Here is a 25,210-nt window from a genome sequence, read left to right as displayed (position 1 = left end):
CATATGTATGCAGAAGTAGTTCACGGCCAACACCCTTCGCACAAAATTACACGGATTTGTCCGATGGAAATCTGATAGTGTGTATGAGGCTTAAGACATCAGTAAATAGGCCAATGGATCCTGGCAGATGGTGACCGTTGTTGAAGCCTATATTCACACCTGGGCACTTTGAATTTCAAAACAATCTGGTAAAATGACACAACGCACATTTCAGATGCCATTCAATGGTACCTGAAAATGCGGTGCGGTTGTGTCGTGATTGTCGAGTGATAAATTGTGCTGCAATCGCAGAAAACCCCATTGCATGAAGCTTGTCGCTAAAAAAAAAAAAAAAAAGTTCAGGAGCTTCTTTTGAACGACAAGCTTCATGCAATGCGGTTTGCCGTGATTGCAGCGTGACAATCGCTACAGAACCACACTGCGTTTTTAGGCGCCATTACAAATAATGGCATCTGAAATGCACATTCTGCAATTTGACATTTTACCAGAGCAAGGCAGACTAAAGGATAAGTTCACCTTTTGTATAAAACTTAATAATAAATGTACATCTTTTTGCAGGTAAAAAAAGTGCAATTATTATTTTCTTTTTAAAGAGCCTGCAGAGCATTCCACCTGCAATCAGCAGATCCGGGGTGCAAGGCCAGGCTTCTACAAACTCTCAGTATAGCTCCGATACAGTGAGGCAGTTACTTGAGAATAGGAAGATCAATGGATTACGAGAGCGCTCACCAGCACCCTCACAGCTCATTGAGAACTACAAGCAGTCAGCTGCAATGGCTGATGGTACGTGTAGTCTATTCATTCACAGGCAACTGTAAATGAATGACACTGCTGTGTGGGCGGAGCCATTTTCAAATTGTGACAGCAGTTGCAGGGAGAAGATCCCCCCCACCCGCTGTCACAAGGATGGGGGGAGAGGGTGTGCATGCTGAACATGTTACACCCTAAAAATGGGTGTAAAATGTTGAGAAAAGTGAATTTTGCCTTTAAAGCGGTTGTATACCCCCATTAGCACTTTTTTGCCTATAATAAGGCTTACCTGCAGGTAAAATGAACATCTCTTAAACCTGTACTGTTTAGGAGATATTCGCCTTGCTGACATCAGTGGCGCAATGGAAGTACGACATCATACCGGAACAAGAGTGACGTCATCGCGGCTCTGGCCACTCACAGCGCCGGAGCCGCAAACCCGGAAGAATCGCTAAGGCAAAATGTCAGCTCCTTCAGTGGGATGATAGGAAGACGGCGTGGGGGCTTTGTCCGAAGGTAAGTATTACCTAATGAGCTAAAGGGGAGTTCCAGTCGTTTTTTATGTTTATTAAAAGTCAGGAGCTACAAAAAGTGTAGCTGCTGGCTTTTAATAAACATTTTTAATAAACATACACTCGCCTGTTCCACGGTCCATCGACGCGATGCCCGAAGCTTCGCACCTCTTCCCCCCCCCCCCCTTCTCCGCCGGTGCAACCATTGTAACTGTGGGCACCCGGCCTCGACAGCTTTCGGCTTCACGGCCGTGCAGTCATTGCGCATGGACGAACAGCGCAGTGCCCCTTGAGTGGACAGGCGATCACCTGGGACCTGTCACGTGTCCCAGGCGATCGCCTACAGGGAGGGGCCGCCAAAAGGCGATATGACATATCACCTCAGCGGTCCCTGGGCGGAAGGAGGAAGTGGGACAGGAAGTCCCACTCCTACTGAAGCCCCCCCCCCAAAAAAAAATGACATGCCAAATGTGGCATGTAAGGGGAAGAGGAGTGGATTAAGCGCAAGTTTCACTTTTGGGTGCAACTCCGCTTTAAGCTGACATCCAGCCATCAATCTTTCACATTCCTCCAGGTGCGTCACCTGTACTGAAACGGTTTACATTGATATCACTGCACACTGTGGCCTTACTAGAGTGTGCATTAGAAGCTACAGGAAGTCAGAGAGCACCTCATTTCCTGGCTGGAGGATGTCCTGGAATCATCTAAAAATGTTGTCTAGCCCTTTCTTCCTCAGCCTTGCGGTCTTCACTGGGTCTGAAATACGACATGTAATAAAAAAATGGAAAAGTTTCAATACAAAAAAAAAACAAGTGTAGAAACCAGGGAAGGTAAAATATAAGCAGATTAAAACATATCGATCTAGTACACAAAATGGCTGCTTCTGTGTAACCATTAGCCACGTCTAAAAAAAAAGAATCCACGTATGTTTCATAAGCACCACTGCATGTGCCCACTTCCATAACCACATAGCACCGTGCATGCCTCAGTGACTGCTGCAAGTAAAACACAAAACCTTTCTTTGTTTCTTCAGTTTTTTTTTCTTTAATTTAAATCCCAACAGAGAGTACGTGTATTTCCTGGGCCCGCTGCAGGTCACGCAGGCCGGCCCGCTTTCAGAAAAGTGGCTTTACTTTTACTGTGATAATTCCTGCAACCAGAACGACTGTACTTACAGGCTGTTAACGGTGGCCATATTGGCCCTGGAGCAAAGCATGCTGGTCTTTGTTGTTGATGTCCCATTCCAGCGCTACACAGTAAAGTGCTTTGTTAGCTTTCCGTTGGCCACTGGAGGATGTTCAGCACCAAAGACCACCAGGTTGGTGAGGTTGCATCGATGCCACGTAACGTGTCTCAGCCACTAGGACCATGAAGAATCAGTGACTGCATGCCGTAGGTTACATAAGGGAACTCTAATGCATGAGCTGGTTATGTCCTCTCCAACTGGATTCTGTTCCTGCTGCTGTAAAAGGGTTTTCTAGAACGGGTTTAAAAAAAAAAAGAGCAAAATGTAATTTTATTGTAAAGAATATTCAACTATTACAAAAAAAAAAAAAAAAGACATGAACATGTAAACATGTATTTTCCCAATGGGCTCAGGGCAACAGGTCCAATAAAATTCAGTTTCCAGAGTTTTACCACAAGTGTCTGGCTTTTTTTTTTGTTGGTTATTTCGAGGTGTCGTGCCATTGGCTGAAAGCGCTGATCGGGAGTCGGTCGGCTGGTGCTTGATGCATTCCCTATTGTAATCAATGTACAGCGCTGCCCGAGAACATGCGTTATAACGAATGTCCACACAAGTAGGACATTAGGGCTCATTGTGCATTGATAAGTCTCCATTGATTTTACTGGAAACCACACCAGGGGAAAAAGCAAAAGGGGTGAACCCAGCCTAAGGCCTTATTTATGTGCCAGCTGCAGCAAGAATCCAACACGTTCCTGGGGCTGGATTCACAGATGGATGTGCACCCAAGGGAGATAATCTGTTGCCGGCTGCAGGTAATTGCTTCAGATTACATCTGAACACCCATGCATCGCTGCAGCGGCTGCCAGTCTCATTGCTTTGTACATGCTGAGCAGCTGCAGCTCTCTGCAGCCACCTAAGTGACTGCACTAAGGTAAAGGAAGCTATTTAGGAAAAGAAAATTGTACCTTTACAACCCCTTTAATTGTGTATGCTCAGCATCACGTGTGGGTGGTACCTAGGGCAGTGTGCAGGAAAAGACAACCTGCCTAGGGATGTTCACTTCTCAAGACTGGTATACACTCATGAAGGCATATTTACGTAATTTCTTTCAAGAACCAGCTTGCATCTGAGCTGAGGGCTCCTGAGATGAGGGCGCCGTGAGGTTTTCAGCAAGGTATGCACAACACCCTGCTGGTCTATGCCACCAACCATGATCTTCCTGCATTGCATAGAGCAGTGGTCTCTAAAATATGGCCAGACGTGGCTCTTTGCTTGCTTTTATCCAGCCCTTTGGGCAATATTTCATCCTCTAACAATGAGCATAACCCCCCCACCCCAACGAAGGATTCCTCCCACCCAATGACACCAACGATGGGGCACAATTCCTTTCAGGGTATTGTTTACTCCAACTGATGCCGGGACATTGTGTACTCCCAATGAATACAGTCCGGCCCCCATAAAGTCTGAAGGACAGTAAACTAGCACCTTGCTTTGGAAGGTTGGAGAACCCCTGGTGTTGAGGAAGCTAGAGACCCCTTTATGATATCACTGGGTCTAAAATAAGGCATACAGTACATAGAAAACATTTTTTATAAAAAAAATTATAATTAGCATGTTAATAAAAAAAAGGGAAAAAGGATTAACCAGGCAAGGCAAAATATTAACAGATTAAACTTCAGCTTTAAATAGGCCCTTCTACTTTAGGTCTCATGTACAATCAGTCTCTAGATCAAACTGCTGTGTCCTCCTTTCGTTCTACCAGGAGATGGTCGTTGTCTTTTTGATTGACCACCGTATTATAACCAACAACCCTCGAAGACTGCCTAAGAGAGGACCGCGGATGGCGTATGGATCGGAAGCCAGTCCATATAGCTCGGACCTCCTTCAACAAGTCTTGCTTGATACTTTCACTGACAAATATATTGACGAAAGGGTCCAGAGCACTGCTAAGGCTGGTGAAGGTGAACGTGACCCGATAAGCTGGACGTAATCTATCCTCCATAGCACAGGGATTGGGATTGCGCTCACTGACGTACGAGCGGAAGAAAAGCACGATGTGATACGGGAGGTAGCAGATGACAAATATGCCGGTCATGGTTAGAAGGAGTCCGATGATCTTACGCTTCTGATCTTTCTCCAAGCCGTGGCTCCGATGGACCACTCGGACAACAGAGCAGTAGGAGACCACAAGGATCACCAAAGGGATCAAGAAAACAACGAAGATGCGAAAATAGTTGACGCGAACCATCCACATGTCCAGCGGATATTTCTCATAGCAAAGCTTGATATTGTGACTGGAATTGAAGAGTTCATTTCGACCAAGGAAAACCGAATGGGTTCCCAAGATGATCAGCCAAATCACCACACAGACTAATAAGGCGCCCCTCATAGTCCGCAAGGCTTTGGCCCTGAATGGAAAGACGGTTGCTAAAAAGCGGTCAGCGGCGATACAGCTGAGGAAAGCTATGGTGGTGTAGAGGTTGGCATTGAAGAAAAAGCCGACAATCCTACAGCTGACAGCCCCAAACAGCCAGTCTTCTTTAGCGGTGTAAGCAATCCAAACCGGGAGGGTGCAGATGTAGACCAGGTCCGAGGCACAGAGATTGGCAAGATACACCCCTAGCACATTTTTTCGCTTCACATGTTGGTATATCACACCTGTTGCTGCCAAGTTACCAAGCAATCCAAATAAAAAGACCATTCCATAGACGATGGGGAAGAGGGTGCTCTCATACGGAGCAGTGTAGTTTTGGGTGCATGCCATGAATGTTCAGCTTTTGACACCACAACCTAAGGAGAAACAAAGAGCAACATAAATAAAGTGCAAAAAGCAATACATATCTCATATAACTTTACTTAAATTACGCAATTTCATGAGCACATAATGTTTTATGGTTTACCCTGAAGTAATTTTAAAGGGGTTGTAAAGGTTCATTTTTTATTTTCTAAATAGGTTCCTTTAAGCCAGTGCATTGTTGGTTCACTTACCTTTTCCTTCTATTTCCCTTCTAAATTAAGGTGACCAGATTTTTTAAATGAAATCCAGGGACATATTTTGTTTTAATAGTAATGGCGTTAATCAGCGACTCTCTGCCTGTTGCCGCCGCCCGCCTCACAGCTAGGGTGACCACATTTCCAAACTGCCATTCAGGGACACCCCCCCCCCCCCAAAAAAAATACGTTTTTTTACATATTTTTTTGCCAGTTTTGGGGGCAGGGGTGTATCCTGAAATCAGCGGGCCCGTGACAGAGGGCTGGGTGACAGGGGACTGGGTGACAGAGGGCTGGGGGACTGGGTGACAGGGGACTGGGTGACAGGGGGCTGGGTGAAAGGGGGCTGGGTGAAAGGGGGCTGGGTGAAAGGGGGCTGGGTGAAAGGGGGCTGGGTGAAAGGGGGCTGGGTGAAAGGGGGCTGGGTGACAGAGGGCTGGGTGACAGAGGGCTGGGTGACAGAGGGCTGGGTGACAGGGGACAGAGTGACAGAGGGCTGGGTGACAGAGGGCTGAGTGACAGAGGGCTGGGTGACAGGGTGACAGAGGGCTGGGTGACAGGGTGACAGAGGGCTGGGTGACAGGGTGACAGAGGGCTGGGTGACAGGGTGACAGAGGGCTGGGTGACAGGGTGACAGAGGGCTGGGTGACAGGGTGACAGAGGGCTGGGTGAGGGGGGACTGAGTGACAGAGGACTGGGTGACAGGGGACTGGGTGACAGGGGACTGGGTGACAGGGGACTGGGTGACAGGGTGACAGAGGGACTGGGTGACAGAGGGCTGCGTGACGGAGGGCTGCGTGACGGAGGGCTGCGTGACGGAGGGCTGCGTGACGGAGAGCTGGGTGACGGAGAGCTGGGTGACGGAGGGCTGGGTGACGGAGGGCTGGGTGACGGAGGGCTGGGTGACGGAGGGCTGGGTGACGGAGGGCTGGGTGACGGAGGGCTGGGTGACGGAGAGCTGGGTGACGGAGAGCTGGGTGACGGAGAGCTGGGTGACGGAGGGCTGGGTGACGGAGGGCTGGGTGACGGAGGGACTGGCTGACGGAGGGACTGGCTGACGGAGGGACTGGCTGACGGAGGGACTGGCTGACGGAGGGACTGGCTGACAGGGACTGGGTGACGGAGGGCTGGGTGACGGAGGGACTGGCTGACGGAGGGACTGGCTGACGGAGGGACTGGCTGACGGAGGGACTGGCTGACGGAGGGACTGGCTGACGGAGGGACTGGCTGACGGAGGGACTGGCTGACGGAGGGACTGGCTGACGGAGGGCTGGGTGACGGAGGGCTGGGTGACGGAGGGCTGGGTGACGGAGGGCTGGCTGACGGAGGGACTGGCTGACGGAGGGACTGGCTGACGGAGGGACTGGGTGACAGGGACTGGGTGACGGAGGGCTGGGTGACGGAGGGCTGGGTGACGGAGGGCTGGCTGACGGAGGGACTGGCTGACGGAGGGACTGGCTGACGGAGGGACTGGCTGACGGAGGGACTGGCTGACGGAGGGACTGGCTGACGGAGGGACTGGCTGACGGAGGGACTGGCTGACGGAGGGACTGGCTGACGGAGGGACTGGCTGACGGAGGGACTGGCTGACGGAGGGACTGGCTGACGGAGGGACTGGCTGACGGAGGGACTGGCTGACGGAGGGACTGGCTGACGGAGGGACTGGCTGACGGAGGGACTGGCTGACGGAGGGACTGGGTGACAGAGTGACTGGGTGACAGAGTGACTGGGTGACAGAGTGACTGGGTGACAGAGGGACTGGGTGACAGAGGGACTGGGTGACAGAGGGACTGGGTGACAGAGGGACTGGGTGACAGAGGGACTGGGTGACAGAGGGACTGGGTGACAGAGGGACTGGGTGACAGAGGGACTGGGTGACAGAGGGACTGGGTGACAGAGTGACTGGGTGACTGGGTGACAGAGGGACTGGGTGACAGAGGGACTGGGTGACAGAGTGACTGGGTGACAGAGTGACTGGGTGACAGAGGGCTGGGTAGAGAGAGATTATACAGTCCAGATTACAATTTGCAGGGGCAGCAGAGGTGACAGAGAAAGGGGGGTGCACCATGCAACCCCCCCCCCCCCTTTCTCACTGTCACCTCTGCTGCCCCTGCAAATTGTAATCTGGACTGTATAATATCTCCCCCCATTGCATGGTCAACCCCGCCCCCCCCTCCCCTGCACCTACCTTTTCTGCCCCTGCTCCAAGGATGGCCGGCGCGGCGCAGCGGAAGTCGGGACTCGCGGGAGGTCGGGACTCAGGACGGACGGCGGATCGAGTCCAGCTGAGCAACCGAGGCCTGGAGGGGAGGAGGAGGAGGTCTTGGTCTGTGCCGCGGTAGGTGAGTGACTCACTGCTGTGACGGTGCTGTCTCTCTGCCTGTTACGCTGGCGCTGCTGCTCTCTCTGCAGCAAGAACCGCGGCTGGCCGCTGGAGGAGGAGGAGGTGGGGGAGGAGTCGGAGGCGCAGAGAGCGGGACACGGTGACGTCACTGGTTGCTACAAGCCAAGCGGGGCTTCCCTAGCAACCAGTGATTTAGAATCATTTAATTACAGCGGCAGCAGCGGCAGTGAGTGTGGCAGGCAGTTGATTCCGGGACTCTCTATTGTCCCGGTTTGAAGGCTCCCGGGACACGGGACAAAAATGTATATTACGGGACGATCCCGGGCAAACCGGGACACGTGGTCACCCTACTCACAGCCTCTCAAGTCTTACTCTCCAGGCCCCGGCTACTACTGGGTGGGGGAGCGGAGGAAGATCACTCCACCAGGGAAGGCAAGGAGATAGGCAGGTGGCTGGCCAGGATTTAAGCCAAGGCAGAAGAACATGCGAGTGAAGCTGAATGGGCATGCACCCGAAACGGAAGAAATATTCCCTCCGCTCCGACCAGCACATGATCATCAGAAAGGGGCACAGATCATGGGGAAAAAAATACACCCCCCTATGCTAGTAGGAGCAGGGGGTGTGCAATTCAGATTTTTTTTATTTTTATTCTGCACTGACTGTCTTTGAAATTGCCCCAGCCCTTGTTCATATCCAATCTGGGGACAGACTTGGTCCGGGGACAGTCATCTCAATCTGGGGGCTGTCTCTGGAAACCGGGGATATCTGGTCACCCTATTCTAAATGTTTTTTTTTCTTTGTCTGAATTTCTCACTTCCTGTTCCTCCTCAGTAAGCTTGCCCCCCATCATCCGAGCCATTCTGGTTGGGGGTTAGTCAGCATGTTCGCCCCCTACCTTGGGACTACATCCTTGTGAACACAGCGTCTCCCTGCAGGGATGTAGTCCCAAGGGAGGGGGCGAGCACGCTGACTAACCCTCAACCAGAACGGCTCAGATGATGGGGGCAAGCTTACTGAGGAGGAACAGGAAGTGAAAAATTCAGACAAAGAAAAAAAACATTTAGAAGGGAAATGGAAGGAAAAGGTAAGTGAAGAAAAATGCACTAGCTTAAAGGAACCTATTTAAAAAATAAAAAACAAACCTTTATAACCCCTTTAACAGTGGCGTCTAGTGCTAAACAATTTTTTTTTGGGGGGGGGGGGGGCAGTTATGTGTCGATTACTGGAGATCGTCGGATAATGCCTCCAACTATCTGTGCAATAGCAGTAGTGACGTCACGCCAGCTGATCTGCTGGCATGACGTCAATACTGGGCATGTGCAGTTCGTCTGAGGCATGATCTGTCGATCGGCAAAGCAATATCTTCATGCAAACCTAGCATGTACCTGTAGGCCGTTTAGTTAGTTAACCCTGGTGTGTGTGTCCACCATGAGACATTAAACGGTATGCACAAAGACTAGAGTGCAGGATCTATACATTCTTCAGATTTTCTCAGTATGAGATCTCTATATAATGATCCCAGTACTGATTATGGAACAACACACCTTGTCCTGTCCACACACTGTTCCCCTCTAGTCTAAGGAAGCACATAGACTTGGGATAAGAGCCCTATGATGAGATCTATCATCCATCACCCACAGAAAGTGATCAGTCATGGACACCCATAGAAGTTTCTTTACTGATCCACAAGACTATTATCATTTCAGCACCAAAGTGTTAAGAAAGCTCACTGCACCACAAAGCAGAAAACACCCCCCCCCCCAGGTCTGTACTTGCCCCTCCAGCTTTTACAGTGCCGCAGCTTCTCCTCACGGCTAACCCGGTCTTTGGAGCCGCCTCCTGTCCTGATTGGCCGGGAGGAGAAGCCAGAAACTGATAGTGAATATTGATTCGCTAGTATCACAAATGGGAGGGTTTGGGGCGCAGTGCTCTGCGCCCCGAGCACAAACTTTTTCAAACCAATTAGAACCTCAGACTCTAATCATGTGCTTGCAAACAAGGGGGGGGCACCCCTTATGGACCGGCCTCCACAGAATTTTAATTAAAGGGAACATGTATGCTGTACCATATTTTCATAATTGTACAGAGATGTAGAGCCTGATGTAGAATAAAATGATAAATTTATAAGTGCGCTAGTGACAGGACACAACAATGTTACTCCATACTGCACCTTCATTTTAAAATGTAGAGCATGCAATGGAGCCTGCGGTGTCTGTCCAACTTATCTACAGAATACTGCAGATAACATCTCCAAGGAGAGCCAATGAAGGGAGCACAGCTACGTGTCCAAGTCTTGAGACCAGCCACTGCTTGCTGTATTTTTTCCTCCATTCATTAAAATCAATGGGGCTCACCAGCACTGAGACTCTAAGGCCAGCCATACAGGGTTCAAATCTCGGTTCAAATCTCGGCTGGTTCCTGCTTATTGAACCGCTTCAGCCCCGGAAGATTTTACCCCCTTCCTGACCAGAGCACTTTTTACAATTTGGCACTATGTCGCTTTAACTGACAATTGCACGTCGTGCAACGCTGTACCCAAACAAATTTTTTTTTCCCCCACAAATAGAGCTTTCTTTTGGTGGCATTTGATCCTCGGTTTTTATTTTTTGCGCAATAAACAAAAGAACAGCGACAATTTAAAAAAAATAAACACAATATCTTACTTTTTGCTCTAATAAATATCCCACATTTTTTTTCCAAAAAATCTATTTTCCTCAGTTTAGGCAGATATGTATTCTTCTACATATTTTTGGTAATAATAATAATAATAAATAAATATATATATATATATATATATATATATATATATATATATATATATATATATATATATATATATATATATAGGCAATAATTGATATGCGCAAAAGTTATAGGCCCAGATTCACAGAGAGCAAGGCGCACATTACGCCGCCGTAGAGCAAACACCATACGCCACGCCAACGTAGCGCGGAGAGGCAAGCATTGCATTCGGCAAGCCAGTGCTCCCAACGCTGCGCCAGAGTGGCGTAGGTTTCGAAGGCGCACGCCGGCGTAGGTGGAAGTGGGCGTGACCCCATGCAAATGATGGGCCGAGTGCCAGACAGGTACGTATCACGAACTGCGCCGTGATGTGGACGCATACACAGCACCCCCCTGCACCTGCTCACAACCACGCCGGCACAACCGCCTAAGCTACGTCGGATCACCGCATACGCCGTGAACATAACGTACGCCCAGCCAGACACACGTCCAACGCACGATACGCCGGCTTGTGTTCCCTGGTGCAGACCTTTGCATGTCTGTTGCCGGGTTGCACCTCATCTACGGGGAATAACTTTACGCCGGACGTACAACTTACGCGCATCTCGCGTACCATGCGCCGGGCACATGCACGTTCGTGAATCGGCGTATTTCCCTCATTTGCATGTTTGAATGGCTAATCAATGGGAGCGGGCACCATGCGCCTAGCCCATATGTGCGCCCACCCTACGTTGGCGTGTGCACGATACGCCGGCTGGGTGTAGCCTATTTTTAGGCACATGTTGGTTCGTGGGTCTGCTGCACACATATGCCGGCGCATATTGGCACTTACGTCGGCGTAACGTGTTATACATCGGCGTAAGTGCTTTGTGAATCTGGGCCATAGCGTCTACAAAATAGGGGTTATTTTTATGGCATTTTTATTATTGATTTTTTTTTTTACTAGTAATGGCGGCGAGCTGCGATTTTTATTAGGACTGCGATATTGCGGCGGACACATCGGACACCTTTGACACATTTTTGGGACCATTCAGATTTATACAGCGAACAGTGCTATAAAAATGCACCAATTATTGTATAAAATGTCACTGGGAAGGGGTTAACACTAGGGGGCGATCAAAGAGTTAACTGTGTTCTAACTGATGGGGGGATGGGACTTATTAGGGGAAGAGGGAGATCAGTGTTTATACATTGTATGAACACACGATCAGTCTCTTCCCCCCTAAGGCCCCGTACACACGAGGCGGATTTTGATCTGATGGTTGTACTAACCATCAGATCGAAATCCGCGCGGAATCCATCCGCGGTGACGTAAAGACTTCCACGCATGCGTCGAATCATTACGACGCATGCGAGGGAGGGGATCGGACGGATTGATCCGGTGAATCTGTACAGACCACCGGATCAATCCGCTGGACAGGATTCCAGCGGATAGATTTCTTAGCATGCTGGAAATCCATCGGCCCGAAAAATATCCGCGGATAAATATCCGCTAGGCCGTACACACCACAGGATCTATCCGCTGGAACTGATCTGCGGATAAATCCCAGCGGATAGATCCGGTGGTGTGTACGAGGCCTAAGGGACACACACAGATCCCGGTTCTTGCTCTGTCACGAGTGATCCCGGGTGCCTGGCGGTCATCGCGCCCCGCCGGTCACTTGCATCGACTCCAGGGGTGTGCCACATGCGCGCGTCTCACCCCTAGTGGCCTTAAGGCAAAGCAACGTCTGTTTGAATACCAACCATGGCACTACCTGCCTGGAGTTTGCATGTTCTCCCTGTGCCTGTGTGGGTTTCCTCCAGGTACTTCCGTTTCCTCCCACACTCCAAAGACATTCTGGTAGGTTATTCGGCTCCTGTCTAAATTGGCCCCAGTATGTATGAATGTGAGCTAGGGACCTTAGATTGTAAGCTCTTTGGGGGCTGGGACTGATGTAAATATATAGTATATCTATGTAAAAGTTGGCGGTGCTATATAAATACCTGAAATCAATCAGTAATTAATGTACACATTTTTTTATTTATTTTTTTCATGCTTGGCTTTAGTACAGAATCGTTTTTGGACACTAGAGGGCAGTATAAAGCAAGCATTTCCCACAATAACCAACTAGTAGCCATACACAATAATCAATGGCTTTCTTCAGTCTCTCCTGACAGGAATAACCGATAGTGAATACAATTGATCGATAACCACACAGGAGCAATTCAGGCGATAGACATGATCGCAACTTACTGATTGCGTCTCTTTTTTCCAACATACAACCTCACAATCCAATCAACCAAAATGTGATCAACTTTATGAATGAATAATCGCAGTGCTGCCAATTGATGCAAAACAATCAATTGTAGATTCTGTCCGATTGACTCCATTTGATCAAATCCGTTCTAAACTGTTGCTTTCTATTGGGGCACTGGTGTAGACTCGCTCCCGAGCTGCTCTGTGTCTATAGGCACAGACAGTGCAGCATGTCCTGCCCCCTTGCACCCGCGTCACAGAATTTGATTGACAGCATCGGGCGCCATCAATCTTCCCAGAAAGGAGGGAGGAGAGCAGAGAAAGATGCTGCTCTCATGCATATCACTGGATCGAGCCAGGAGTGCTGACGGGGGACCCCAGAAGAAGAGGATTGGGGCTGCTCTGTGCAAAACCATTGCAGTATAACATGATTATTATTTTAATAGAGATGAAAATGATGGCTTTACAATAACTTTAACCTCTTGCCAACAGCACCATGTACATTTACTGCGGGGTGGCGGCTCCTCTGAGCAGAATTCCGTACCTAGTACGCGAGTCTGCCCTTCCGGGTCTGGGGCGCACATACGCGCCATCAGTGGGCACAGCATGAGCCAATCAGCGGCCCCGGCGGACTCAATGTTCAGGCGAGAGCCAGAACTGCGGTCTGCCTATGTAAACACGGCAGATCACTGTTCTATTAGTAAGGAAGACAGAGATCCTGCGTTTCTGCTAAGCAGGAACACCGATCTCTGCCTTTCCATAGTACAAGCACCCTGCCCCCCCCCCCCCACACACACGCACACACTCCCTAGGCACATATTTAACCCTTTGATCACCCCTGATGTTAACCCCTTCCCAGCCAGTGTCATTAGTACAGTGACAGTGCATATTTTTAGCACTGATCATTGTATTAGTGTCACTGGTTCCCAAAAAAGTGTCAGTTTTGTCTACCGCAATATCACAGGCCAGCTATTAGTCGCTGATCGCCTCCATTACTACTAAAAAATAAATACATTTATAAAAATTCCATAATTATATCCCATAACTTTTGTGCAAACCAATCAATATACACTTATTGGTGGAAAAATATGCAGCAGAATACATATTGGCCTCAATTGATGAAGAAATTAGATTTTAATTATTTTTTTTATTATTGGAAAAGTTTTCTACCAGAAAGTAAAAAAATATATATTTTATTTCCAAAATGGTCGTTTTTTTTTTTTGTTTATAGCGAAAAAAAAACTGCAGAGGTGATCAAATACCACCAAAAGAAAGCTCTATTTGTGGGGAAAATACGGACGTCAATCTTATTTGGGTACAATATCGCACAAACGCGCAATTGTCAGATAAAGGAATGCAGCATCGCAAAAAATGGCCTGGTCATGAAGGGGGGTAAATCTTCCGGAGCTGAAGTGGTTAAATCATTGGCCAAATGTGCTTAAAAAAATTGAGGGTTTAATATCTCAGATTTTACTACAAATCTAGACATAGAAACACAAAATATGTGGTTTTCAAATGAGTGACCTGCTTCATGTCTAAAACCTCTTATCTGTGACAGTTGCCCTTTAACCATGGGAAGATTTACCCCCCCAGGCCATTTTTTGCGATATGGCACACTGACAAGTGCATGGTTCTTTTTTTGTGCTATAGACAAAAAAAAGACCAACAATACTTTTTGCTATAAATCATATCCAATAAAAAAATAAAATAAAAAAATATGGAATTTCTTCATAAATTTAGACCAATATGTATTCCGTTATCCATTTTTGGTAAAAAATCCCAATAAGTGTATATTGATTTTCCTTCGATTTCCCTTCTAAATGTTTTTTTTTGTTCCTTTGTCTGAATTTCTCATTTCCTGTTCCTCCTCAGTAAGCTTTCCACCATCATCCGAGCCGTTCTGGCTGGGGGTTAGTCAGCCAGAACAGCTTACTGAGGAGAAACAGGAAGTGAGAAAAAAAAACATTTAGAAGGGAAATTGAAGGAAAAGGTAAGTGAACCAACAATGCACTAGCTTAACCACTTCCCGACCTCCTCATGTACATCTACGTCAGCAGAATGGCACGGACAGGCACATGTACGTACCTGTACGTCCTCTGCTAGACGTGGATGGGGGGTCTGATCGGGACCCCCCCCCCCCCCGGTACATGCGGAGGTCGGGTCCGCTCGGGGAGCGATCCGGGACCACGGCGCGGCTATTTGTTTTTAGCCGCTCTGTCGCGATCGCTCCCCGGAGCTGAAGAACGGGGAGAGCCGTGTGTAAACATGGCTTCCCCGTGCTTCACTGTGGCGGCGCATCGATCGGGTGATCCCCTTTATAGGGGAGATCCGATCGATGATGTCATTCCTACAGCCACACCCCCCCACACTAGTAAACACACACACAGTGATCCCTAAATGTTACAGCGCCCCCTGTGTTTAACTCCCAAACTGCAACTGTCATTTTCACAATTTGGAATGCAATTTAAATGCATTTTTTGCTGTAAAAATGACAATGGTCCCAAAAATGTGTCAAAATTGTCCGAAGTGTCCGCCATAATGTCGCAGTCACGAAAAAAAACGCTGATCGCCGCCATTAGTAGTAAAAAAAAATAAAAATGCAAAAAAAAACTATCCCCTATTTTGTAAACGCTATAAATTTTGCGCAAACCAACCGATAAACGATTGTTGCGATTTTTTTTTACCAAAAATAGGTAGAAGAATACGTATCGGCCTAAACTGAGGAAAAAAAAAAATTATATATATTTTTGGGGGATATTTATTACTGCAAAAAGTAAAAAATATTGAAATTTTTTCAAAATTGTCGCTCTATTTTTGTTTATAGCGCAAAAAATAAAAACCGCAGAGGTCATCAAATACCACCAAAAGAAAGCTCTATTTGTGGGGAAAAAAGGACGCCAATTTTGTTTGGGAGCCACGTCGCACGACCGCGCAATTGTCTGTTAAAGCGACGCAGTCCCGAACTGTAAAAACCCCTTGGGTCTTTAGGCAGCAATATGGTCCGGGGCTTAAAGCGGTGGTTCCCCTAAAAATAAACTTTTGACATTGCATTTGCTACATTAATTACAATTAGAATCGGCTGGTTTTATTGAAAAAATACCTCCGTACGTAGCATTTGGTATATTCGTTCCCACCGCCACTTCCGGGTACGATGCTGGCGGTGGGCGTTCCTAATTGATGGACAGGCATCCGACCGACGCATCCATCGCGTCACGAGATGCCGAAAGAAGCCGAACGTCGGTGCGCATGCGCCGTATAGAGCGGCATCTCGTGACGCGATAGATGCGTCGGTCGGATGCCTGTCCATCAATTAGGAACGCCCACCGCCAGCATCGTACCCGGAAGTGGCGGTGGGAACGAATATAGCAAATGCTACGTACGGAGGTATTTTTTCAATAAAACCAGCCGATTCTAATTGTAATTATTGTAGCAAATGCAATGTCAAAAGTTTATTTTTAGGGGAACCACCGCTTTAAGTGGTTAAAGGAACCTATTTAGAAAATAAAAAACAAACCTTTACAACCCGTTTAAATGTCTAAACCACTGGCAACAAAAGTGAGTACACCCAGTGCCGATCCTGACCTCCCTGGGGCCCTAAGCAAAATGACATGTCACATTAAAGTTGAGAAGCGGGGGAGGGGGTGTTCTGTTGGTGTCGGAAATTACATTAAAGTGAACAGCGGGGAAGCGGGGGGTGCTGACTTCTTGCCTCTTCTCCCATGTACCCAGCAAGTTGAGAAGCGGGGTGGTGAGGGGAAGAAAATGACTACTCTCCGGGCGGGGCCTCTAGTAATTTGGGGGGCCCTCCATAGCTTTGCGGGGCCCTAAGCGTGTTGCATAGTGATCCTATAAGGCGGATCGGCCCTGAGTACACCCCTAAGTGAAAATTTTCAAATTGGGCCCAAAGTGTCAATATTTTGTGTGGTCACCATTATTTTCCATCACTGCCTTCACCCTCTTGGGCATGGAGGTCACCAGAGCTTCACAGGTTGGCACTGGAGTCCTCTTCCACTCCTCCATGATGACATCACAGAGCTGGTGGATGTTGGAGGCCTTGCGCTCCTCCACCGTCCGTTTGAGGATTCCCCACAGATTCTCAATAGGGTTTAGGTCTGGAGACATGCTTGGCCAGTCCATCACCTTTACCCTCAGCTTCTTTAGCAAGGCAGTGGTCATTTGGAGGAGTGTTTGGGGTCGTTATCATGTTGAAATACTGCCCTGCGGCCCAGTCCCAGAAGGGAGGGGATTATGCTCTGCTTCAGTATGTCACAGTACATGTTGACATTCATGGTTCCCTCAATGAACTGTAGCTCCCCTCAGTGTCGGCAGCACTCATGTAGCCCCAGACCATGACACTCCCACCACCATGCTTGACTGTAGGCAAGACACACTTGTCTTTGTACTCCTCACCTGGTTGCCGCCACACACGCTTCACACCATCTGAACCATATAAGTTTATCTTGGTCCTATTAGAACACAGGACCTGGTTCCAGTAATCATGTTCTTAGTCTGCTTGTGGGCTTTCTTGCACATCATCTTTGGAAGAGGCTTCCTTCTGGGATAACAGCCATGCAGACCAATTTGATGCAGTGTGTGGCGTATGGTCTGAGCACTGACAGGCTGACCCCCCCACCCCTTCAACCTCTGCAGCAATGCTGGCAGCATTCATACGTCTATTTCCCAAAGACAACCTCTGGATATGACGCTGAGCACGTGCATGCAACTTCTTTGGTTTATTATGGCAAGGCCTGTTCTGAGTGGAACCTGTCCTGTTAAACCGCTGTATGGTCTTGGCCACCGTGCTGCAGCTCAGTTTCAGGGTCTTGGCAATCTTCTATAGCCTAGGCCAGGGATATGCAATTAGCGGACCTCCAGCTGTTGCCAAACTACAAGTCCCATGAGGCATAGAGAGACTCTGACAGCATCTAGCATGACACCCAGAGGCAGAGGCATGATGGGACTTGTAGTTTGGCAACAGCTGTAGGTCCGCTAATTGCATATCCCTGGCATAGGCCATCTTTATGTAGAGCAACAATTATTTTTTTTTTTTCAGATCCTCAGACAGTTCTTCGGCATGAGGTGTCATGTGGAACTTCCAGTGACCAGTATGAGAGAGTGAGAGCGATAACACCAAATTTAGAACACCTGCTCCCCATTCACACCGGAGTCCTTGCAACACCAACGAGTCACATGACACCGGGGAGGGAAAATGGCTAATTGGGCCCTATTTGGACATTTTCACTTAGGGGTGTAACTCACTTTTGTTGCCAGCGGTTTAGACATTAATGGCTGTGTGTTGAGTTATTTTGAGGGCAAATTTACATTGTTATACAAGCTGTACACTCATTACTTTACATTGCAGCAAAGTGTAATTTCTTCAGTGTTGTCATATGAAAAGATAGAATAAAATAATAAAAATGTGAGGGGTGTACTGACTTTTGTGAGATCCTGTACATAATTGTGCACAGTAGAGCCTCCCTATAGCAGTAAAACTACCAAACATCTCTGTATTGTTTGTAGCAATTCATCAGTGTTGTGTGTTGTTCTGAATAGTGAGGCAGCACAATGTTCAGAAGTAGAGGATATTTATTCACATAACAGCTGCCCCCCCCCCCCATGGAGACATGAAAATCCAATCATTCAGCCCATGCACAATATTTTAGTTCACATATTATACAGACCATCAGAAATATTGGAAGTTCTCTATGTGGACAGCGGCTCCTATGTCAACACACAATGACAAGTCTAAACTTTCAGTAAGTTGTATTTGGACACTCCTACGCATTTCCACCCAGCAGCTGCTTCCAGATCAATGCCTGTCACTAAGAGAGACGCAAGAAGAATACGGCAGTCACACGGCACTCCGAGGAGACGGATTAGAAAACAAGTGCAGCTCATCATTGGCACTCTATCAGCACCTGCCTGTTATACAAGCACAGTGTATGTGTGTGTGTATATATATATATATATATATATATAGGCAAGGATATCACTCAAAACTGCATCTTCCCCAATCATCCGAGTGACTGCAAATGATGCTTGGAAAGCCTAATATAGTCATGAAAAAAGTAAGTGCACCCCATTAATATGGATGACATTTAAAGTGGAGGTTCGACCGGAAATGTTAATTTTTAACATTAGATTGAGGCTCATTTTGTGAAGGGGAACCGGCTAGTTTTTTTAAAAATGAAGCAGTACTTACCGTTTTAGAGAGCGATCTTCTCTGCCGCTTCCGGGTATGGGCTGCGGGACTGGGCGTTCCTATTTGATTGACAGGCTTCCGACGGTCGCATCTATCGCGTCACGATTTTCCGAAAGTAGCCGAACGTCGGTGCGCAGGCGCCGTATAGAGCCGCACCGACGTTCGGCTTCTTTCGGCTACTCGTGACGCGATGTATGCGACCGTCGGAAGCCTGTCAATCAAAATAGGAACGCCCCGTCCCGAAGACCATACCCAGAAGCGGCGGAGAAGATCGCTCTCTAAAACGGTAAGTACTGCTTCGTTTTTAAAAAAACTACCCGATTCCTCTTCACAAAATGAGCCTCAATCTAATGTTAAAAAAAAAAAAAATTCGGGTGAACTCCCGCTTTAAGCAGGCAAACATTAGATCATTCAAACAAAGCCCACAGATAAAGGGGATATACTTTAACAAATTACACATAAATGACATGGTGTATACATTATCTTAATTAACAACAATGCAGATTTGTCATATGGAAAAAGCAAGGTTTTATTTTCACACAGAATAGGTGCAGGTAATCACCTCTGAGCACCATCCCTGGGTTCCACCCCCTAACCACCGTCCCTTGGTACCACCCCCCCCCAACCACCTCTGAGCACCATCCCTTGATTCCAACACCTAACCACCTCTGAGCACCGTCCCTTGGTACCACTTCTGAGCACCGTCCCTTGGTACCACCCCCCTAACCACCTCTGAGCACCGTTCCTTGGTTCCACCCCCTAACCACCTCTGAGCACCGTTCCACCCCCTAACCACCGTTCCTTGGTTCCACCCCCTAACCACCTCTGAGCACCGTCCCTTGGTTCCACCTCCTAACCACATCTGAGCACAGTCCCTTGGTTCCAACCCCTAAACACCGTCCCTTGGTACCACCCCTCCTAACCACCTCTGAGCACCATCCCTTGATTCCAACACCTAACCACCTCTGAGCACCGTCCCTTGGTACCACTTCTGAGCACCGTCCCTTGGTACCACCCCCCTAACCACCTCTGAGCACCGTTCCTTGGTTCCACCCTCTGAGCACCTCTGAGCACCGTTCCACCCCCTAACCACCGTTCCTTGGTTCCACCCCCTAACCACCTCTGAGCACCGTCCCTTGGTTCCACCTCCTAACCACATCTGAGCACAGTCCCTTGGTTCCAACCCCTAAACACCGTCCCTTGGTACCACCCCCCCTAACCACCTCTCTGAGCACCATCTCTTGGTTCCAACATCTAACCACCTCTGAGCACCGTCCCTTGGTACCACCTCTGAGCACCGTCCCTTGGTACCACCCCCCTAACCACCTCTGAGCACCGTCCCTTGGTTCCACCCCCTAACCACCTCTGAGCACCGTCCCTTGGTTCCACCCCCTAACCACCTCTGAGCACTGTCCCTTGGTTCCAACCCCTAACTACCTCTGAGCACCGTCCCTTGGTTCCAACCCCTAACCACCTCTGAGCACCGTCCCTTGGTTCCAACCCCTAACCACCTCTGAGCACCGTCCCTTGGTTCCAACCCCTAACCACCTCTGAGCACCGTCCCTTGGTTCCACCTCCTAACCACCTCTGAGCACAGTCCCTTGGTTCCAAACCCCTAACCACCTCTGAGCACAGTCCCTTGGTTCCAAACCCCTAACCACCTCTGAGCACAGTCCCTTGGTTCCAAACCCCTAACCACCTCTGAGCACAGTCCCTTGGTTCCAACCCCTAGCCACCTCTGAGCACCGTCCCTTGGTTCCACCTCCTAACCACCTCTGAGCACCGTCCCTTGGTTCCACCTCTGAGCACTGTCCCTTGGTTCCAACCCCTAACTATCTCTGAGCACCGTCCCTTGGTTCCAACCCCTAACCACCTCTGAGCACCGTCCCTTGGTTCCACCCCCTAACCACATCTGAGCACAGTCCCTTGGTTCCAACCCCTAAACACCGTCCCTTGGTACCACCCCCCCTAACCACCTCTCTGAGCACCATCTCTTGGTTCCAACATCTAACCACCTCTGAGCACCGTCCCTTGGTACCACCTCTGAGCACCGTCCCTTGGTACCACCCCCCTAACCACCTCTGAGCACCGTCCCTTGGTTCCACCCCCTAACCACCTCTGAGCACCGTCCCTTGGTTCCAACCCCTAACCACCTCTGAGCACCGTCCCTTGGTTCCAACCCCTAACCACCTCTGAGCACCGTCCCTTGGTTCCACCTCCTAACCACCTCTGAGCACAGTCCCTTGGTTCCAAACCCCTAACCACCTCTGAGCACAGTCCCTTGGTTCCAACCCCTAGCCACCTCTGAGCACCGTCCCTTGGTTCCACCTCCTAACCACCTCTGAGCACCGTCCCTTGGTTCCACCTCTGAGCACTGTCCCTTGGTTCCAACCCCTAACTATCTCTGAGCACCGTCCCTTGGTTCCAACCCCTAACCACCTCTGAGCACTGTCCCTTGGTTCCACCACCTACCCACTGCTGCCCCTTTTTAAAGCATAGGGAACCAAGTATCATTTTGTGGTGTTAAAGCGGAGTTCCACCCATATAAAAATCTGCAGCTACAAAAAGTGTAGCTGCTGATTTTTAATCACCTGTCCTACGGTCCAGCGATGCGGGCGAATGAAGCCCCACTCCTCTCCCCATCCTCTCCTCAGCAACGGAATTTTGACTGTGGGCGCACGGCTGTGGCTTCACAGCTGGGCACGAGCTGCGCGCTGTGATTGGCCGGGCAATCTTTTGGGACCTGTGACGCATCCCAGAAGATTGCAGGGAGGGGGGGAGAGGTGAACTTCCTTCTGGGGGCCACGGAGCCCCGGTAGGAAGTGGGAGCTGGATGCCTCTAAAAAGAGGATATCCACTCCCCCCCAAAAAAATTACTTGCCTAATGTGGCATGGCAGGGGGTCACCTTCACTTTAAGTAGAAGTTCCATTTTTGGATGGAACGCCGCTTTAAGTAATTTGTATAAAATGTAATAAAAAAAAAAATCAAATCAGCAAAATAGAACAATTACCCCCCCCAGCAGCATAAGATCTCCCCCAACAACAACCCCCCCCCCAGCAAAATACTTCTCCAGCAACAATAGATCCAACCTTTGCGGCAATATCGTGTGACATAAAAAATTTGGACTACCACTATTTTAGTCTCTAAGGCAGTGGTCTCCAAACTGCAGCCCGGGGGCCAGATGCCCTTTGCTTGCTTTTATCCGGCCCTTAAAGTGGAGTTCCACCCAAAAATGGAACTTTCACTGTGTCACATTTGGCACCTTTCAGGGGAGGAGGGAGCAAATACCTGTGTAATACAGGTATTTGCTCCCACTTCGGGGCATAGATCACCTCGGTGATCGCGGTGACCTACGCCTGTGGCAAAAAAAAAAATGCAAAAACCGCTCTGGCCGCTCGGATATCTAGGGTCCGACTTTTTTTGCTATTGCCACGAGTGGTGTCATTATGCCAAGAAGGGCTCTATAAGGCCCTCTGAAAGTTGTAGATGCTTAGGAGTCTGGCAAGGGATTTAAGGTTAATGATAAATTATTCAAAGTCAACCCTTCCACTGTAGGGTAAATCATATACAAGTAGCATAGGTTTCAAACGGCTAATTTGTCCATTGGCTAACCCAGCAAATTCAGCCCAACAACTGACCATTTGTTGCTAAAAGAAGTCCTCAAGAACCACAAAATTAAATTGCAGGATACGCAGGCAACTCTTGTAACAGGCGATGGCAAAAAACAAACATCTACAACCAGAAAGAGATTGCATAGACTAACCCTAAACGAGAGGTGCGCCTTGAAAAAGCCTTTGCTGTCCAAGAAGAATATTAGATCAATATTATAGTTTGCTATCGAAGTCATGGAACAATGCACTGTGGGCTGATGAACCAAAGATACAAGTTATTTGGTCACAGTAACAGTAGAGATGTTTAGCACAAACAGAAGACAGCATTTCTGGAGAAGAACTTCAAACCAACTGTGAAGTATGGTGGTGGAAATGTTCTGGTTTGGTGTTCTTGCTTTAGAACCTGGGTATCTTGCAGACATCGAGTCGCATATGATTTTTGGATCATGTCAAAGTGTGCTTGACGGCCATTGGTTTAATACCTTAAAACTTAAACCAGAAATGGATCTATCAACATGATAAAAATATGAAGCACACTAGCATCGAGGAATGGGTCAAAAAGAAGAAACAGAAGGTCAAAAAGTTTTTAAGAAAAAGGATATGGCTTTAGATACACTTTAAGTTAGGATTGCGTTCACACAAATTAGCACAATGGCGGCATTTCAGGGTTTTGCAATAGCTACAAATTCCTAATGCCATCGTGCCCACTTACATGAGCAAGTGAGGCTCACTCAGTAAATAGCCATTGAGATAATCTGATGTAATTGTTGGGGCCTTAAAATAAATACGCAGAAAATATTTTTTCCCCTTTTTTCTTTCCTTCAAAATGGTTGTAAACCCTTACATATATCCAGTGTAGTGTGACTGACCTCAGGTGATATAAAGAGATTAAACAAATCAGCCTACAGAAGTTGTACATGTTTATGTGCTGTCTTTTCCTCTCTTCATTCATTAAAAGTGCTGAATTTATCAAGCTTGTCTGAAGGTTCAGAAAAAAAAAAAAAAGGAAGGAGGGTGGAGAGCTGAACTTACACTCAGAAGAGTTCAAGACAGAGAGTTCTGAGAACTGATTGTTGGAGGGAAGAGACAGGGAGGGAAGAGACAGGAAGGGGCAGGAAGGGAAGGGACAGGAAGGGAGGAGGACAGGGAAATGAAGGGAAGGGGATACCCCACCTTCAGATAACTCACAGGAACAGAACTGAGGACATCAATCAGCTGGATCTCCCTCCCCTGCCACCTTTTTTCTCTTGGTGTCAGGAAAACTTTCCAGAAGTAATTCATGAAGGAATGTAGCAGCAGTAAGAGATAACAGTGACTGCTCTGGATTGAAACAAGGGGGGGGGGGACGTCGCCTATAAGAACGATCAATCGGTGGAACTGCCGCTATGAACATTCTTATGGTGCACAGGATCGCCGGCTGAAGAGATGGATATCTGAATGATGCCTGTAGCTGCAGGCATCATTCAGATATCCCCACTGAAAGTCCAGGACGTCATATGACGTCCACTCAAATATTGTCATTTTCTTTCTTGTTGCGAATATATATATATATATATACATACACACACACACACATACACACACAGTATATATATACACATATATACATACACATACGCACACACACATATATATGTTTTAGTAATCACGTGAGAAACAGTAGTATTTTTCCTTGACTAAAATATGACAGAGGTATTTACTCCTTACTCAAAACGAGAAACAGATGTCTTCCTACTCCTCTCACTCCTTTACCCCCTCCTTTCTGCCCCTCCCTCTGTGCAATGAAAGATGGCCCCCATATCCTGGAATGCAGCCTTGTGGCAAGACAGACGTTGACAGGAAAAGGACCATATACAGATGAACCAATCATATACAGCAGGGATTAGCGGACCTCTGGCTGTTGCAAAACTACAAGTCCCATCATGCCTCTGCCTGTGGGTTTCATGCTTGTGACTGTCAGAGTCTTGCTATGCCTCATGGGAGTTGTAGTTCTGCAACAGCTGGAAGTCCGCTAATTGCATATCCCTGATATACACACACATGTGATGAGGTTTGCTTATGTCACTTTGACTATAAAGAGCTGTAACATGAATAAACCCTGTTGATGAGGAAGAGCTCATACTGACCAGCGTGTGCCAGTGTGATTATTTTGCATGCATGCATTCACATCACTTTGAATTTGGCTCAGAGGCAGAATAGACCATACATTCTGGTTTCAGGCCGGAAGAAATCTATAACAGCGTGTCTCCCAGAAGACAGCGGAGGAGGGGACAGGAAGTGGCGTAGATACCCGCAGATTCTGCGACTATCTATGCCTGGAAGTGGGTGCAAATACCTGTATTATACAGGTATCTGTACCCCCCTGAAAGGTATCAAATGTGACAATGGAAAGGGGGGGGGGATCCAGACAGCGGAAGTTCCACTTTTGTGTGGACCTCCGCTTTAAGAGTTCTTTCCAGTGGTTACGTCACATGTTAATGTGATACTAAAGTAAAAAATGTTTTCTTCTTATAAATGACAAACATGTTGTACTTACCTGCTCTGTGCAGTTGATTTTCCACAGAGCAGCCCATATCCTCCTCTTCTCAGGTCCCTTGCTGATGCTCCTGGCCCCTCCCTCCGGCTGAGTGTC

The 25,210-nt window shown here is 48.1% G+C and overlaps 1 protein-coding gene across 1 annotated transcript in view; it reads right to left on the bottom strand.

Moving 5' to 3' along the window:
* Nucleotides 1-2,310: 2,310 nt before the first annotated feature.
* Nucleotides 2,311-25,210, bottom strand: part of LOC120913296 (G-protein coupled receptor 4-like) — a 58,403-nt gene continuing 35,503 nt past the window's right edge. Inside the window, exon 2 of the mRNA XM_040323155.1 lies at nucleotides 2,311-5,238. Within this exon, the coding sequence (XP_040179089.1) occupies nucleotides 4,178-5,212 (1,035 nt within the window). The 5' untranslated portion in view covers nucleotides 5,213-5,238 and the 3' untranslated portion in view covers nucleotides 2,311-4,177. The remainder of the gene's footprint in view (nucleotides 5,239-25,210) is intronic.

This window comes from Rana temporaria, chromosome 9, assembly GCF_905171775.1.
Source record: "Rana temporaria chromosome 9, aRanTem1.1, whole genome shotgun sequence".
Classification (NCBI taxonomy): domain Eukaryota; kingdom Metazoa; phylum Chordata; class Amphibia; order Anura; family Ranidae; genus Rana; species Rana temporaria.
Note: the sequence above shows the minus strand (reverse complement) of the source record. Positions and strands in the feature narration are given on the sequence as shown.